The 19,300-nt window shown below is 41.7% G+C and overlaps 1 protein-coding gene across 1 annotated transcript in view; it reads left to right on the forward strand.

Moving 5' to 3' along the window:
• LOC124803212 (DNA-dependent protein kinase catalytic subunit-like) overlaps nt 1-19,300 on the forward strand; it is a 561,762-nt gene that overhangs the window by 154,360 nt on the left and 388,102 nt on the right. The window contains exons 14-16 of the mRNA XM_047264427.1: nt 5,431-5,718; nt 11,319-11,429; nt 14,416-14,609. Coding sequence (XP_047120383.1) covers nt 5,431-5,718; nt 11,319-11,429; nt 14,416-14,609 — 593 coding nt within the window. The remainder of the gene's footprint in view (nt 1-5,430; nt 5,719-11,318; nt 11,430-14,415; nt 14,610-19,300) is intronic.

Below are 19,300 nucleotides of genomic sequence, written 5' to 3' on the forward strand. Positions count from 1 at the left end.
TGGAACTAAGTTAAGCTGATAAAAATTGCTTCCAATTTTGACCGACAGATGCAAGTCTGGTACTGTGAATGCAAGAGAGACATGTAGAAATGTTTCCATGGGTAATGGATTAGGATCAAGATGCTGGCAGAAAACCTCTCACAAGTGAGAAAGGCATAATGGTGATTGAAGTATTAACCTCCACTTCCACAATTTGTTCATTATGAGCACCTGAGACGTCGACAAGATGCTGCACAGCACCAGACTTGCACCTGGAGGACAAAATTGGAGCAGTTTTTTCAGCATAAATTGGTTCAGCATTAACACATTAGCATATCTACCAAGTTTCGCTGCCATACGGTATTTGCAATCCACACTGGACCTATGTGAGTAGTGACACTTCATTAATGATGCAGTATTGGCTCTTCACTCCATTCCTCTAACCTCCGTCTCTCCCTCATTTACCTTCCATCAGTTCATTCACCTCCCACCCTCTCACTGCTGTATTATCCCACTTCCACCTTTCACCTTCTCATTTCCCCATTGTCCTGCCTTCCACACTCTCCTCCCACGTGCTACCACTTCTGCTGCCTCCCTCCCTCCCATAAATTCCCTCTTCCCTCCCAATGCCTCTCACTTGCCTCCCCATGCCCATGATGAAATAACATAACTGCAACACCATGTCATATTACTATTCTCCATCATAATGTAATGCTTTTACCAGAAAATAGTGTCAAGATCAAAATTACAAAAACAGTAATGTCCTGTAATTCTCCTGAGTTCAACATCTCACTCATCATGAGGGGTTGTTGCTCAGTTTTTTGGGGAGACTGAGGGGAGTACTTGAAGACGTACCTGAAGCATAGTTGAATGTTTACAGGCCTGGAGCCAGTTTTCCGAACAGACTGGAGTGGCATAGTTGCAGGGTCAGCATCCAGGAGTCACCAGGAGCTGTCCTTAATGTGTAAAGCGATGGAGAGCAAAACAGCATTTTATAATTTATCTGAAACAAATTGTATGTAAATAAAAAAAGTTATGTAACTGTTAAAGATGCTGACCTCATATTCTGGGGGGGATGGCATTTACTCTGTCCAGCCATCCCAATTTAGGTTTTCTGCAAAGCATGTAGAAAATCCACTATTGGGTTGAAGTGTGATACTGAATCCCTCTGATATCTTGGTTGTTGTGATAGATTGATCTGTAGCATAGTGTAGGTCTATGTTAGGTTGAAAGGTGATCATTTGGTTGACAGGTGGCAAGGCCAATGAATGTGAATGCTAAATAAAGTTCTGGTAACTGATTGAGCTGTAGTGTAGCCTAAAGCTTACATTTGTGTCATATTTAACCACACTTTATCATATTTGATCCACTTTACATCATAAAAACTAAAACTGCAGTGTAAATACAGAAAATGCATATTAGATAATGGAAAACATATTATATACCTATACTGAAATACAGAAGATGCAAGGGGAGTCTACTAAGTAATTTTTCTCATTACTGCCAAAAAAGCACGCAATGTAATATTTGATCCGTGAAACCCCACCTTGCCCACATTTCTTAAATCCACATCCCCATTATCAAAGCTTGAAGAGACTGGTTCAAATGACACTGATGAAACTACACACGGCTGTTGGTTAACGGCACAGCAGTTTTAAGTCTACAGGTATCGGTAGATGATTTTGTTGAGATGTTTGTGACAAGTTTACATTTCCTACAGTCATTATAGAACAACTCAAACTAATTACTCTCTTATTTCTAATGCACAGAGACTCCATTGGCAAGTTAAAATTCACTCATTACAAATGCAAATACTAATGAAATATGCTGTGTGTCATATATGCAGATGCCAGACTCCTTTCATTGTGCATATCTACTTTGTCTCATTCGTATAATCTTTAATTTTGATGAGCCAGCATAAATGTATTAAAGAAAAAAAAAAGTCATGTTAATTGACTTCATCCGTGACATTACTACCTACATAGCAGTCCCAACAGCATTATTTCCAGATTGTTTGTTTGGTCTAATGTTCCCTGAACAAATATATTGTACTTTATGAAAATTGGCACTCAGTGCAGTTAACAAAATCACATGTTTTAGAATTGTGGGAAACAGGCAATAAAACACACACACACACACACACACACACACACATCCCTATTTCAACAACACACAACAACAACAACATTGCTTTTGATATTTTCAGTTCACATATTTGCTATGTTGTTGTTGTGGTCTTCAGTCCTGAGACTGGTTTGATGCAGCTGTCCATGCTACTCTATCCTGTGCAAGCTTCTTCATCTCCCAGTACCTACTGCAACCTACATCCTTTTGAATCTGCTTAGTGTATTCATCTCTCGGTCTCCCTCTACGATTTTTACCCTCCACGGTGCCCTCCAATGCTAAATTTGTGATCCCTTGATGCCTCAAAACATGTCCTACCAACCGATCCCTTCTTCTAGTCAAGTTGTGCCACAAACTTCTCTTCTCCCCAATCCTACTCAATACCTCCTCATTAGTTACGTGATCTACCCACCTTATATTCAGCATTCTTCTGTAGCACCACATTTCGAAAGCTTCTATTCTCTTCTTGTCCAAACTAGTTATCGTCCATGTTTCACTTCCATACATGGCTACACTCCATACAAATACTTTCAGAAACGACTTCCTGACACTTAAATCTATACTCGATGTTAACAAATTTCTCTTCTTGAGAAACGCTTTCCTTGCCATTGCCAGTCTACATTTTATATCCTTTCTGCTTCGACCATCATCAGTTATTTTGCTCCCTAAATAGCAAAACTCCTTTACTACTTTAAGTGTCTCATTTCCTAATCTAATTCCCTCAGCATCACCCGACTTTTTTCAGTCATAAAACCATGAAGATACTTCCACCAAGAATACAATGTGCTAAATAGAGATACAATCTAAAAACATTCCGTAGTTGGTATGATATTTAAGTTTTTCATTGACACTTAAGTAAAATGAGTATTTATTATTAGAGAAATATTTGCTATAGTTACTTTCATTTCTCTAATAATAAATACTCATTTTACTTAAGTGTCAATGAAAAACTTAAATATCATACCAACTATGGAATGTTTTTAGATTGTATCTCTATTTAGCACATTGTATTCTTGGTGGAAGTATCTTCATGGTTTTATGACTGAAAAATCTGTGATACTATAGACTTTGATGTAACTTCCAGTTGGGCAGAACTTGCACAAAGTCGGGGAAATGGCTTTACCTATGGATAGGGGGAGTAGTAGGGGGCAGAGAGGGTGGGGGGCAGTGGATCGGCTGGAATTGTTCCAGGTGAAATTATGGCGCAAATGTAATGTCTTATCACCCATCATAACACCTCTCCCTCTGTCTTCTCCCTCCCCCCCTCCCACTCCTCCTGCCTGTCTCCGCTCCACAAGGGCATGCTCGTGCCTGTGTGTCTTCCCACAGGTTCACTTCCTCCCCTCACCCCCACTCCTTGCCAGGGAATGTGCTAATGTGATTGGGAGGGGTCAGTAATAAATTACCTCAGAAAACAATACAGTCTGCAAGTGGCACTAAGCAAGATGGAGCAGCCATTTGGCAGAGGAGTGTCCGTGCAAATAAGCCAGTCCAGGTCAGAATGTTGTTCATCTGCTGGACCAAGGAAGTTTAACAAAATTTCATGGGGGGGAGGGGGGGAGGGGTGGGGAGGGGGGGGGGGAGGAGGGAGAGAGAGAGAGAGAGAGAGAGAGAGAGAGAGAGAGAGAGAGAGAGAGAGAGAGAGGGGGGGGATGCTTTATTATCGTGTACTTAGGCAGGCCAGGATAAGTAGTTAACATTGGCCCTTAAGTGGCTGCTATTGAGGTAGTGTAATGCTGTCCTTACACATAGCTGCAGTGTAGACTGTACACTGCTAGTAGCCTGACATAATTATGTAGCACCAGCTTTAAATATACGAGGTGTGGCTAGAAAAAAACCGGACTAGTACTGGTGAAACAATAAAACGAATGCAATAAGGCTGAAAGTCGCGTGGCCTGTCACGTGACTCTCGCTCCGCCTACTGCTCGAGTTTCATCTGCCTCCTGCACTCAGTCTGCCCGTGGCGTCTGTTTTAAGTAGTTGACGTTTTGTCTGTGCGTCGGAAAATGTTGAGTGTACAGAAAGAACAGCGTGTTAACATCAAATTTTGTTTCAAACTAGAAAAATCTGCAAGTGAAACGTTTGTAATGTTACAACAAGTGTACGGCGATGATTGTTTATCGCGAACACAAGTGTTTGAGTGGTTTAAACGATTTAAAGATGGCCACGAAGACACCAGTGATGACACTCGCACTGGCAGACCATTGTCAGCAAAAATTGAAAAAATCGGTAAACTTGTTCGACAAGATCGCCGTTTAACAATCAGAGCAGTGTCTGAGTTAACAGGAGTTGACAAGGAAAGTGTTAGACAGATTCTTCATGAAAGTTTCAGCATGAACAAAGTGTGTTCAAAAATGGTTCCAAAGTGTCTCACAATTGAACAGAAGGAACGCCGAAGAATGATTTGTTCTGACATCCTGGAAAACATTGAAAGTGATCCCACCTTCTTACAAAATGTTATTACTTGCGATGAATCGTGGTTTTTTACTTACGATCCCGAAATTAAACGCCAATCGATGCATTGGAAAACTCCTGGTTCTCCACGACAAAAAAAAGCACGAATGTCAAAATCGAAATTCAAGGCAATGATGATTGTTTTTTTTGTCATCAAAGGGACTGTGCACATTGATTGGGTACCAGAGGGACAAACAGTGAATCAGCATTACTACATTAGCGTCCTGGCTACCCTACGTGAGCGAGTACGGAGAAAACGGAATGATTTGTGGAGAAAAAAGTCATGGATCCTTCACCAAGACAATGCCCCAGCTCACAGTGCGTTGTCAGTGAAGACGTTTTTGGCAAAACACAACATTCCCATCTTAGATCATCCACCCTACTCACCTGATTTGGCCCTCTGTGACTTTTTTCTTTTCCCTAAAGTCAAGTCAGCTTTGAAAGGAACTAGATTTGAGACTGTTGAAGCAGTAAAAGAAAAAGCGACGGAAGTAATGTATGGACTTACCGAAAATGATCTGCAGCATTGCTATGAACAGTGGAAAATTCGTATGGAGCGGTGTAGAGACCGAGGAGGAGAGTACATTGAAGGAGATAACATGAAATTGTAAATAATTGTAAATAAATGTTTTTTCCAGCATCAGTCCGGTTTTTTCTATCCGCACCTCATAGCTTGGTTTTTTAAAACCACGCTACTGATGAGTAAAACCTGAAAATAAAAAATAAGTATAATGCTGGAAACACCAGCTGCTCAGTAAATTGTGTGGAATGTCAAGTGAGATTAGACAAAGCCTTAATTCTATTTGTATTATATTCATTCACAGAGTAGCGTCAAATGTTGACTTATTAAAATATTAATAATGTGTATTACAGGTGCAGGTTTGGAGAAGGACATGGAATTGCAAGTGTTGCAAACTGAGCGTAAATTGCATCAGCCTCGACGAAGGATCCGGAAGTTTAAACGAGGCTCTACAGAGCTGCCGCAGACAGAACTTGTAAGGCTTCAGTGGAGAATATTACAGTTTTTGGGGTCATTGAGATCTGATATCACTCCAGCTCTACTAGCTAATGATCCTCTTGCTGTCAACACTGCATGGGGTCACACAACACACCTTCCTTTTATGCTGCCATTTAATGATATGAGGGCTACCATTTTTTTTGGTAAGTATTTCTTGTCATTCTTATGTGAAAGTTACCATCACCTTTTTATGTTCTTAGTATTTTAATAGTGAAAGGGTCCACTGAATGCAAACTGTAACTGTCACAGAAACTAAATTGATGTTAGAGAATTATAAAGAAATTAGTGTCGGCATTCGATAGGTAATGATGTTCTTACTGTGTCCAAAGGGCATTACTATTGTTTTTTGTCAATACGTCTACACTAGATTTACAAGGAAAATTCATTTTTTTATGAGTTTTGGACTGCTTTTAGAAACTTTAACAACGCCTGTGGAACAATGTATACTGATCATCGGTAAAAAAACTTCTTATCACCTTTCCAGATTACATGTGGGGTGTGGGACTGATGGACTACTTAATATAATGGTGTGAGGCATACAATCATTCTCAAAGACGGTACACTTTAAGCAATATTCTATTACAACAGAGTGGCTAAAAGTCTACGCAAATGTTGGCTGAATTGGATACTGCCCCCCCCCCCCCCCCCTCCCCCTGCCCCCTGTGGGGAAAACTACAGAACACAAAGTTTATAAAGATTGTTTGCAAAACTAACAACAAAAGGTGTTTTGGATGTCAAATTTTAATCTTACAGCTAAACATCAAAAGAGTGAGTTAAAACAAAAGTGAACTTGGTAGCAGGCCAGTTATAAACTGCAACTTAGCCCATATCGCTGTACAGGAGTCACATACAGCAGTAAAAAAAATGCTTCACTGGCAGGGCAGACATCTAACGATACAAACTGATAGCTTATGTTACATCACATATATATGGCTCCCTAATTTACACTCTTCAAGACAAAGAGGAATATAAAACAACTAACTGCTCCCATTGACATGAAATTGAAATCATCACCATTGAAATAATGGAAGGTACAGTAAAGATGGTACGGAAACAACCACCATTAAGAATGCCAATTCCTTCTCTACATATGAGGTGTGACTGGGAAGGTTTAAGAATGGGCTTATAATTGTACAATGGTGGTACTTACATGCTACTGTGATGCATTTCTTCAAAATAGTCGCCTTCTGACTGAACACACCGACTCCACTGGTGTTTCCACTTTTGGAAACATTCCTGGAAATTGTTTTCCTGAAGTGTGTTAAGGACACTCTCTGTATTTGCCTGGATGTCTTCGCTTCCATTTCAGTGTACTTACAGCACTTACAGTAGAATATCTTTGGCTTCCCTCTAACAAACATGCCTCCATCCTTGCTACCCTCCCTGTTTACCTTTCCCTGTTGCTTCATAACCTGGGTTGTGAGTAACTCAATCCACTTTCCCTTCTTCCCTTTCTTTCCCCCCTCTCCTCCCTGATGAAGGAACGAAGTTCCAAAAGCTAGGAACGTAAATTTTCTGTTCTGTTTTGTGTATCTATCGGCTGTACTGAGCTGAGGTAAGTACTGGTCAGCCCCTCTATCTCTTTGTTAGTATTTGTTTCACATCTTTATATGAGATTTTCCAGTAATCATTTAGATCACCTACCAACTATTAAACAGATTATTTTACAGCATAACATATACAGCTATTAACAGCAGATTACCCTTAGAGCAGGCTGGACTCAGGTCAAACTGATTTTGTCGTGATTAGGTCTTAGATGTAACTTCATTCATTGATATGAACTTATAATGAGCCCAAAAAATTGTCACATTTGTTCATTTAACTGCAGCATGTGATAGTGTATACGCACATAAACTACTACTTACTATGAAATGAACCTTAAGTTGTGCTAAGCTCAGTAAAATATTGGAGAATATATTTCAAAATTGCCGATTCAGAGTTAGTTTAGGAAAATGTTCAGGTAAATCACTTGAGATAAAAATGTACTGTCTCAAGGACCAGTGTTTTCTCACAGTCAGTTAACTTGTACACAGATGATATTCTGGTGACAACTCTTCAAAAGTTCTGCTGTGCAAATGATACTATTCTACCAGTACAAAGCAAATTTTTTGAAGAAGGTGAACAAACCCTACCAGAGGATGTACATACACTAAATGGATATTACAAGGGTAATCCCAAAAGTAAGGTCTCCTATTTTTTTATAAGTACATAGACCTGTTTATTTCTACAATGGTTTACATCAGTTTACAGCTTGAACATTTAGCTATTTTTCGACATAATCACCATTTCTGTCGATGCATTTTTGTGGACGCTGTGGCAGTTTTTGTATGCCCATGTTATACCAGCTCGCCGACATGCTGTTCAGAAAGTTATGACGTCTTCTTTCACCTCATCATCGGAGCTGAATCGATTTCTGGCCAAATGTTCTTTTGACCTAGGGAACAGGTGATAGTCACTGGTGCCAAGTCAGGACTATAGGGTGTGTGGGTGATTATGTTCCACTGAAACTGTTGTAGGAGAGCAATAGTTTGCTGAGTGATGTGTGGGCGAGCGTTGTGAGAATGTGTATGCCCTTACTCAACATGCCTCTTCTCCGGTTCTGAATTGCCCATTTGAGTTTTTTCAGAGTCTCACTGTACCTGTCAGCATTAATTGTGGTCCCAGTGAATCAGCTCTGACAACGAGGTGAAAGAAGAGGTTCATAACTTTCTGAACAGTATGGCGGCAAGCTGGTGTGACATGGGGGCATACAAAAACTGCCACAGCATCTACAAAAATGCATTGACAGAAATGGTGATTATGTCAAAAAATAGCTAAAATTTCAAGCTGTAAACTGATATAAACCATTGTAGAAATAAACAGGTCTATGTACTTACAAAAAAATAGATCTTACTTTTGGGATTACCCTCATATAAACAATGGAGTTTTTGTCCCAAAAGCCAATAAACAAAAGAGATGTTGTATTCCATGTGAACAACATAAGTACAATATCGACTTCTTTTGAGCTTTATTAAACTGCTACCCACATCCTAAATACAGTGTGCCTGGGTTAAGCATATCATTATATAAAATTTAATAACTTGAGACATTTATTGTTGGTTTGCTTGTGGCAGTGAATGTGTGGTTGAATTGTTGGAGGATAGGTTTATAGGCCCATTCTTCTTTGTGGAGCCTTCAGTTTTGGCACAGTGTGTCTACGTATGTTGTTGCACTAATTTCCTCATGATGTGACCTTTCTACAAGATGGTGAACCACACCCTTTCAAGAACGTTGCGAGGGATTTTTTGGATCAAGAGTTCCCATGTTGCTGGTATTGGGAGAGGTTGTCAATTGATTACTTGGCCCTCTAGAAACCCAGACATTATGCCACTTGATTTTTTTTCAGTGGGGATTTATGAAGAATAAAGTGTAGCCGATACCAGTTTGCACCAGATCTGTACAATCGTGCATGAGCAGCTGTCTCAAATTTTGAGCCTTCAATGCTGCAAAACACTTGCAGAGAATTGAAATATGGATTAGATGTCTGTTGTGCCACAAATGATGCACATATCGAGGTGTTAGGTGTGTAAAGAAACATTTTGAGTTACCATACTTGTAGAAACATACTTCAGTGAGTATCTCAATTACTTGTCAAGTTGTTATAGTTCATATTATTATGTATTTAACCCAGTTCTATGTACATAGGCTTAATACGTAACTGCTCTCTGACATTTGGAAAACATCGTGAAATAACTGAACAAAAAATTCAATCTTGAAACAATATTATCAGAAAGCTGACTGGCACAAGCGAGGGGGTGTAATCAGACACTTTACACATGTTGTCCAATTGATTATATATTCTGTTGCTGAATACTGCATACTTGCTTGGGTTAGACAGAATCGTTCAGCAAGATTGGTGTCCAGTTAAAAAACACAGTGAGAATTGTTATTGGCATCAAATCAAGATTATTTCCCTGACTTCATATCTTACCTAGTATGTCACCACCAGAACTTGGCCAACAGGCAATGGAAAGAGAATGCAATAAAATATACAAGGAATCAGTTCTTACAATCTCTCCAATCGACAAGATTCTTTCTTGTCTTCTGACATAGCATGCTAGTTACGCAGTATGGCTTATAAGCAATTGATATTTAAGAGGAGATGATGGCAAAGAAAAATGCCCTTGAAATGGATCAGTGCTGGACTGAATAGGAAAAAGAATCCCGTAATGTTTAAATACTACATTAGTAGTGTAGCGCTTGACACAGTCACGTTGATTAAATATTTGAGCGTAACATTGCAGAGCGATACGAAGTGGGACAAGCATGTAATGGCAGTTGTGGGGAATGTAATGGCAGTTGTAGGGAAGGCAGATAGTCGTCTTCAGTTCATTGGTAGAATTTTGGGAAGATGTAGTTCATCTGTAAAGGAGACCACTTATAAAACACTAATATGACCTATTCTTGAGTACTGCTCGACCGTTTGGGATCCCTATCAGGTCAGATTGAGGGAGGACATAGAAGCAATTCAGAGGCGGGCTGCTGTATTTGTTACTGGTAGGTTTGATCATCACGCGAGTGTTACGGAAATGCTTCAGGAACTCAGGTGGGAGTCTCTGGAGGAAAGGTGGTGTTCTTTTCGTGAATCGCTACTGAGGAAATTTAGAGAACAAGCATTTGAGGCCGACTGCAGTACAATTTTACTGCCGCCAACTTACATTTCGTGGAAAGACCACAAAGATAAGATAAGAGAGATTAGGGCTCATACAGAGGCATATAGGCAATCATTTTTACCTCATTCTGTTTTGGAGTGGAATAGGGAGAGAAGATGCCATTTGTGATACGAGGTACCCTCCGCCACGCACCGTATGGTGGATTGCGGAATATGTATGTAGATGTAGATAGGCCACATATAACTTTAGTGGTACATGCAGTATGATGGTGCGTCCCCACCACCGTCAACAAATTCATTTGTGATAAGATACGCTAGATACTACTTAGCTAGCAGACATTATAAGACCATGCTGGAAATAAAGTGAAAATCATTTAACACATTTTTCACTTTAAGTTCAGTATGAAGTTTGTATTAACATTATCATCATTCCTCGTTAACAACATTTGTATACAATGAGAGTAATTGCTCCTTGTCACTAATTGGCTGAGAGATTAAATTCTCTCTCAGCTTAGAACATTTGTATCGTAGAAAGTTGTTCATATTGTTTTTATTCATTTTTAGATCCAATTACAGGAAAATAGTCCTTTTTCTTACATTGTTTTTGTCAGTAGGTCATAATGAGCCTAAGAAGCTTTCAGCACAGTCAAGAATAGCCAATATCACATGTTCAACTGAAGTAAAATGAAATCATACGCATGAAAAGTTTTCTGACACTAATCTGCTGGTTCAAAACCTGTTATGGTGCTGTTTGTGCTAAATAGCATTATTAATAGTGATTGATTAATTGCTGTTTTTACATTTTTTGTTAGTTAATTTGTAAAAACCTAATCTCTATACATATCACAGGATTTTACAAAATGCATAAACTGTGCTGCCTGTAATAACATTATTACAGATTGCACAATGTTGTGCCTTTTGTAAAATTTATGTGCGCTCTTGACCAGCACCTAAACAAGAAGTTCATATCACAGATGATAGTCATGCAATAATAATTGTGTGACTGTAGATTGAATATAAGTATCTTGTCAGTATTTTATTTGTAGTTGTTTTTCAGAGCCTATGTGTCTTTTATGTGCTATTTTTGTTTAGACCAATTCCTGCCAAGGATTATTGACCTTGCGTTGAATTCGGGTGACCGGAAAACTCGAGTGGTGTCTTGTGAGCTCCTACAGGCTGTTGTAATGCTAATGCTTGGAATGAGTGAGTATTGTTCAATTATTAAGTGCATAGAATTTTGTATTATCTTTGCTTTATTCTAATACCTTGTAAAAGTTACGGCTGTGAATTTTCCTCTCTGGATTCTAAATTGAACTTAGAGGTTTTCCTTCCTAATACTTGAGTTTAAATATTGTTCTGTGGGATTTAAATTAGCCATATGTTACGCATTTTTCTTGCAGATAAGAAGATGTAGATAAATAATTACCTCGGCTGTCTTCTGATATTACTTCTCTCTTTTCACAAAAAATAATTGAAACAAGCAACAGTTGTAAAAGATAACTTATTTTGGATTGGATAGAAGTGTACTTAGCTATTGAAGTAATCATAGGATAAAAAATGAACTGATTGTATGGCATTGTTGGCCGGAAGGCCCCATTGGGGGAGGTTTGGCCGCCGATTGCAAGCCCAATTTCAGTTGACGCCATATTGGGCAACTTGCAGTCTGGTGATGAGGACGAAATGTTGATGACAGCACAAGACCCAGTCCATGATCAGAGGAAATCTCCAACCCTGCTGGGAATCGAACCTGGGCCCGCTACGTGGAAGGCTAGCATGCTACCACTCAGCTAGTCAGGTGGACAATCATAAGATATCTTTTAACTGTGGCTGGTTAAGTAGTCACTTTGTTGATCCACTAAAAGCCCCACACACTGCTCTGAAAACAGACCCAGAAAGTCATCCTATTAGAAGTGTGGTCCCCTCGAGGTGATCACTGGTGATCACCATCAGCCCCTGGCCAGTAGTAATAAAATGACCAACCATTGCCAGTGGGGAAAATACGGAGGTGGTGCTTCTGTAACTCTTGTACTGTGATTGTGGATCTAGGATCCTGATAGGTTACAACTCCATATTGTCCTGCTCATGTTACTCCTAAGCCAATGTGTATAGGACCCATGTTAATTATACAACAGTATACATGTTAAGCTCCCTTTCCCAACATTTGATGAGTGGCACTGAGGACACTTTCATGTTAATTCTGCCACACATTTCACTGCCGGTGTAGGCCAGTTATCCTCATATAAGGTAAATGATAGTTGACAGACAGTTTTAGTAGTAAATGATGCATGGCCTGCTCGAGAACTGTGGCATGGTATTCTAACAAATTCTGACATCTCAAATGATTGCTCATGCATTTATCCACAACTCATTTTTATTCACATTGGTGAGCTCTCTCACTACTTTTGACTAGTCTGTGCCAAGGATACTCACATGCTAAGTCTGTCACCTATCTCTGTTGTCAGTATGTGCTTCTGTTTTACATGGACGGTACTAGGTAATACAGCACTCCATCTGCGTGGTGAGCTGAGTGAGCGGCAGTTGTTTCCCATCACTCACTATCCACACAGCTTTCAAAGTGGATTAGTGTGACTTAACATATATGTAATGCCATCCATGTGACTGAGGGAACATGAACTTTAACTATATCACAACATAGTGCGAGCCTGTGGAGAGCATCGGTGCTGTACACCCAACAATATTTTGGCATTTATACATCTACATGATTTTCACCTGGCTGTGCAAGCTACACAAGTGACTGAGCCATAAGTGCTGGGTGAATGCCATGTGGGTTGGGCATGCACTTGCTGTGATCTACTAGTTAATGCACAGATAACTTTAGGGGTGAAAACTATGTGGCTTATCCATTTACCTTGTTGTGATCCTAAAGGGCTCTCTGGTGCTCGTACAACCCACAATTGTAACTAATTTCTAACTTGTAACATGTATTATGGATGAACACCTAACGTAAATTACAGTTTCTTAAGTCATAATAGCTTATGAATTTATGAGGTCTTATTATAAACTGAGAGGGCGAAGGGGTATCCAGTGAATGCACTTAAAGCTCTTGGTGTAATTTTCCAGTTGTCAGAATCTGGATTTTCTCTAAATATGTGGACAGCTCATTATAATGACATATGAAAACCAGATACCTAGTAAAAAAAAAGTGGCTTGTTTACAGAAAACCTTGCTTATGAAGTAACTGACCAATCTCAATCGAGAAAGTGTCCCTTCTTCATGGGGAAGGCAGTGAGAGAGACATTGAGATTAAAGTGATAAGATATATACCATAACCAGAGCTAAGAAAGAGTTGAAACTGCGCAATTTCCAACAATGCCAGCATCATATGTGTCAGTATTGTAAGAGATTCTTCAAAGGTAGATGTTTACAGGTTTGAATTTAAACATTGCAGTTTGTTGTATGTGTTGCTTTAGCTGTGGAGAATGACTAATAAATTTGTTTAACAGGGTAGATAAAGAAAACCTACTTGCTAAGCAAAGGCTGTAGAAAACACACACACACACACAAGTTTAGGAGATGTACAAGCTTTCGGAGCCAGTGGTTCCTTCTTCTGGAAGAAGGGTTCAAGAAGAAGGAAGAGGGATGAAGGAAAAGGACATGTGAGGTTTAGGAAATAGGGAGTATTACAGAAAACTCACCCAGAACCCCAGGTCAGGGGAGACTTACTGGTCAGGATGAGAAGGTCCGGCAAGTCTCCCCTGACCCAGGGGATTCTGGATGACTTTTCCATAACTCTCCCCATTTCCTAAACCATGCCAGTCCTTTTCCTTCACCCCTTTTCCTTTCTGTTCAACCCATTTGCCAGGAGCAGAAGCTACAGACTCCAAAAGCATGCACATTTCCTTAACTTGTGTGTGTTTTTGTTCTCCTGCTGACCATGGGTGAGTAGATTTATTTATCTATACAGTTAATTTATATTTTCAACAAATTGATATATTAATTTTTTGTGTTGTTTAATTTGGAGTTTTCAAACGTAGTTTCTCCATGCCAGCAGCTGAATCTCATTCATACTGTAACTAATCTTAAGTTGCTCTGCAGCTGTGGTAGTCACTTAGAATTCAGTGTATTTTTTTAAGTTGCTGTGACTTATTTTATATTTTACTAATTGGGAGATGATTAAGAGCAAGAGTGCATTTAATATGCTATTGTTCATAGTGTTTTCTTTTGACAGAATGGCACAGAGAAGAGGAAACAAAAGCTGAATTATTCAGGAGAATAATATCTGCTGTCATAAAACTGGGATGTGATACTGATCAAGTAGTTCTACAGATTTTTTATCCACTTGCTTTACAAATGATTCACTGGTACAGCAGCAGATTCCAGTACAATACCAAATATTGTATAATTGTTGTTGAAGTAATAATGGTAAGTTATTGTAGAACTAATATATTGTGATAGTTGTTTTGGAAACTGGCAGAGTATGATGTGTGTCACTAGCATTTGAAATCTTGCTGGAACTCTCTAGTGGGAGATATCTTTTCTTCTTAAGTATCGTTAAAAAAAGTGGTAACAGATGAGGTTGATATGCAAAAACTAACTGAAAAATGTGGAACTTCTTAGAAAAAGAAAAAAGAATAGAAAAAGTGAAAAAATGCCTCTTGAAAATAGCGACAATGGTTGATCAAACTGTTTACAGGTGTACTCCAGGTTCATGTTCAGCAGGCATAATATCTCAGCAGTCAGACATGTTGCTATTGACAGGTGAACTGACATTCTCTGTGTGTATAGGGGACTTCTATCCCTTCCCCCACACAGGTCATTCCTTACACCACTCCTACGCAGGGTTGTCCGTAGGTGGGAGAAGAGTCAGTTGTGTCAGCCTCTCCGTCTCCCAGCGTGCTGCCTCTCCGTCTCCCAGCGTGCTGCCTCTCCGTCTCCCAGCGTGCTGCCTCTCCGTCTCCCAGCGTGCTGCCTCTCCGTCTCCCAGCGTGCTGCCTCTCCGTCTCCCAGCGTGCTGCCTCTCCGTCTCCCAGCGTGCTGCCTCTCCGTCTCCCAGCGTGCTGCCTCTCCGTCTCCCAGCGTGCTGCCTCTCCGTCTCCCAGCGTGCTGCCTCTCCGTCTCCCAGCGTGCTGCCTCTCCGTCTCCCAGCGTGCTGCCTCTCCGTCTCCCAGCGTGCTGCCTCTCCGTCTCCCAGCGTGCTGCCTCTCCGTCTCCCAGCGTGCTGCCTCTCCGTCTCCCAGCGTGCTGCCTCTCCGTCTCCCAGCGTGCTGCCTCTCCGTCTCCCAGCGTGCTGCCTCTCCGTCTCCCAGCGTGCTGCCTCTCCGTCTCCCAGCGTGCTGCCTCTCCGTCTCCCAGCGTGCTGCCTCTCCGTCTCCCAGCGTGCTGCCTCTCCGTCTCCCAGCGTGCTGCCTCTCCGTCTCCCAGCGTGCTGCCTCTCCGTCTCCCAGCGTGCTGCCTCTCCGTCTCCCAGCGTGCTGCCTCTCCGTCTCCCAGCGTGCTGCCTCTCCGTCTCCCAGCGTGCTGCCTCTCCGTCTCCCAGCGTGCTGCCTCTCCGTCTCCCAGCGTGCTGCCTCTCCGTCTCCCAGCGTGCTGCCTCTCCGTCTCCCAGCGTGCTGCCTCTCCGTCTCCCAGCGTGCTGCCTCTCCGTCTCCCAGCGTGCTGCCTCTCCGTCTCCCAGCGTGCTGCCTCTCCGTCTCCCAGCGTGCTGCCTCTCCGTCTCCCAGCGTGCTGCCTCTCCGTCTCCCAGCGTGCTGCCTCTCCGTCTCCCAGCGTGCTGCCTCTCCGTCTCCCAGCGTGCTGCCTCTCCGTCTCCCAGCGTGCTGCCTCTCCGTCTCCCAGCGTGCTGCCTCTCCGTCTCCCAGCGTGCTGCCTCTCCGTCTCCCAGCGTGCTGCCTCTCCGTCTCCCAGCGTGCTGCCTCTCCGTCTCCCAGCGTGCTGCCTCTCCGTCTCCCAGCGTGCTGCCTCTCCGTCTCCCAGCGTGCTGCCTCTCCGTCTCCCAGCGTGCTGCCTCTCCGTCTCCCAGCGTGCTGCCTCTCCGTCTCCCAGCGTGCTGCCTCTCCGTCTCCCAGCGTGCTGCCTCTCCGTCTCCCAGCGTGCTGCCTCTCCGTCTCCCAGCGTGCTGCCTCTCCGTCTCCCAGCGTGCTGCCTCTCCGTCTCCCAGCGTGCTGCCTCTCCGTCTCCCAGCGTGCTGCCTCTCCGTCTCCCAGCGTGCTGCCTCTCCGTCTCCCAGCGTGCTGCCCCTGCCTCTCGCAGCATACTGCCTCTACTGAAAAGACAAAACTCTCTGGCATAAGAAAATAACTACAGTAATTACAGCAACGTATGCTATTTTCCATACCTTCTATACAAATGAAATCACACTGCAATCCAATTACCAGTTGACATTCCTATCTGCACACCACTACCTTATCTAACCCGTTACAATCCAAAATAATTTTTTTCACTATGTACGTTTAAGCGCACTAAAATGATACTTGACCATTTTTACTTTTGTGGTCTTAATCCATATTGTCTGCATAGATCACCCAAGAGCCTTTCGCCCTCTGCTCTTGTTAGTTTCCTCTGCTCTTATCATAGTGATGAGTGCCAATACCATGGCAATGAGTCTGGAACACATTGAAATGGTTTTAGGCATCCAACATGAACTATAATCATCCATGTTGGAAATTGTAGCTTGACATTTACTGGTGACATCATCTTGCTCACCTGGTACGGCGTAACAAACTTTTTGTCTTACCCTGCTCCGACAGGCATAGTCTGTATTCCAGCAATTTCGCTGTACATTTTCCTGCTTTTCATGACACTCCAGGGCTTAGGTGTTTCCATACTTCCTTCAGTGTTTTTGCAAAATTCTGTACTGGCTCTCAGTTCCTCTATATTTTCTGTTTGATTACATCAAATGGTGTAGGCCTCTTCCTCCCGTACATTACCTTATCTGTAGAAATCCCAGTGCTGATGTGCACTTTGGAATTATATGCTGTCACTACATATGATAGAAATGAACATTTTATGACCTTTTAGCAGACGCTACCACAAAACCATTACATTCTGACTGCTATTCATCATTCTCATGATAATAGCAATGTTTGCCATCCGCAGCTCGTGGTCTCGCGGTAGCGGTCTCGCTTCCCGAGCACGGGGTCCCGGGTTCGATTCCCGGCGGGGTCAGGGATTTTTCCTGCTTCGAGATGACTGGGTGTTGTTGTGTCGTCATCATCATCATCACTACATATGATAAATAAACATCCCAATAATCATAGTGCCTGTTGACCTAGTAAACAAACATCCTACCAATAGTACAATGTATGTATTCTGTTCTACCTGGAGTCATCCATAGCTTCCGAACTAATAGCAAATGACATAACTGCTTCATCAAATCTGACTCGAAGTTAGTACTTTGGTATGTGATTACCGTCTCAGAGACACAAAAATTCAGCAATCAGTTATTCATGATGTCCTGTACCACCATAGTTGCTTGTTGATTTGGAATGGCAAACATTGCTATTATCACGAGAATGATGAATAGCAGTCAGAATGTAATGGTTTTGTGGTGGCGTCTGCTAAAAGGTCATAAAATATTCATTTCTATTATTTCAAAAGGGAAGTTTGACTCAGGTAACCTCTGTAGTGGTTCTTGCTGATGGCCCAGATCTGCTCACTGTGCACACGATACACAATTCCATATGTACTGGTCTACATTGCTTTCACTTGTCCTCTATTTGTAACACTCTGCCACCCTTCGACCCCTCGCACTGTGACATCCTTGCACAGATAGTGTCCAACTGTGTGGTTCCTTCAATACCTTCTCTTTCAGCTTAGCAGGTACTAGAGTCCCCAGCACTAGGTTAGTTGACCTACATAACAACCTGTTGTACACAAGGTACCGTTGCTGTGTTGTTTACAGCTTTCAGTCTGCATCAGCAACTTGTGCTTTCTGCAAGGCAAGGCTGTGATCGAGAGTTTACTCTGTCATGACCTTCTTCTCAGACTGTGCACATTCCCATGTTTCTTCCATGGTTTATGAATCACTTCAAAGTCAAACTCACGTAGTCTCGATGCCCATATCGAGTCTGCTTGAAGAATCATTCAACATAAACAACCGATTTTATACTGTGTGATCAGTTATCACCCTGAGTTTTTTACCATAAAGATATCTAAAATATGAGTCCTGTGTATTAAATTCAACATCTCCATTGTCAAGTAATACTTCTCAGCTTCTATAGGAATTACTCCACAATGGAGGAGAGGTGTAAGCCACAGCATGTTCCTCACTATGTATTACTTGCCCCAAAACGCACCCCAATACTAGATTGGAAACAAGACGTGACAGTACCAAACGTTTTCACAGTCTGGAAAGATCAACACTGGACTTGATGTCAAAACCCCTTCAGCATCTCAAATGTGGCCTGATGTTCTGTTGCCTACTGAGATTTCACATCTGCAAATCCCTTTGTGAATTTTCTGTAGTAATGGGCAAATCCCAAGAATGATTGAAATCTGAACTTGTCTGAGGAGTCAGAAAATCTCCCACAGCCTGTATTAACATGGGATCCATTTTTACCCCCTCTCGACTAATACATCCCATATAACTCACTTATTTCAGGGCAAATCTCTTAAGAACTTGCCTTAATTGCTGCCTATGCTCCATCAGATAACACAGTTATATTGTCAAGGTACACTGTACATTTTTGAGGTTTCAAATCCCTTAGTACCCATCCAACAACCATTGAAACATGGCTGGTGCCTTTTTTAAATCGAATGCCATTCATCGATACTGCTAATGTCCACAGAGGATGGAAAACATATTCTTCGGCTGATCATCTTAGACATTTCCATTATATGGTACTCACATCGTATATCCATTATAGTGAAGTACTGGTACTGCCCACAGTTAACAAGAGTTTCCATATGTTGGATATCAAGTTTACCTCTGTTACTATTTGGATGCTGATAGCTACAACAAAATCTATACTTTTTTGTTCTGTCATCTTATTATTTTCGATGAAAACGGCAGCGGTTGCTCCCTAAGGGCTAGTGCTGTGTTCTGTTATGTTTCGACGTGATGCTTGAACAGAAAGTCTAGCCTCAGGGATTTCACTGTAACTCTCACTTAAGGG

This window comes from Schistocerca piceifrons, chromosome 1 (genome assembly GCF_021461385.2).
Source record: "Schistocerca piceifrons isolate TAMUIC-IGC-003096 chromosome 1, iqSchPice1.1, whole genome shotgun sequence".
Lineage (NCBI taxonomy): Eukaryota > Metazoa > Arthropoda > Insecta > Orthoptera > Acrididae > Schistocerca > Schistocerca piceifrons.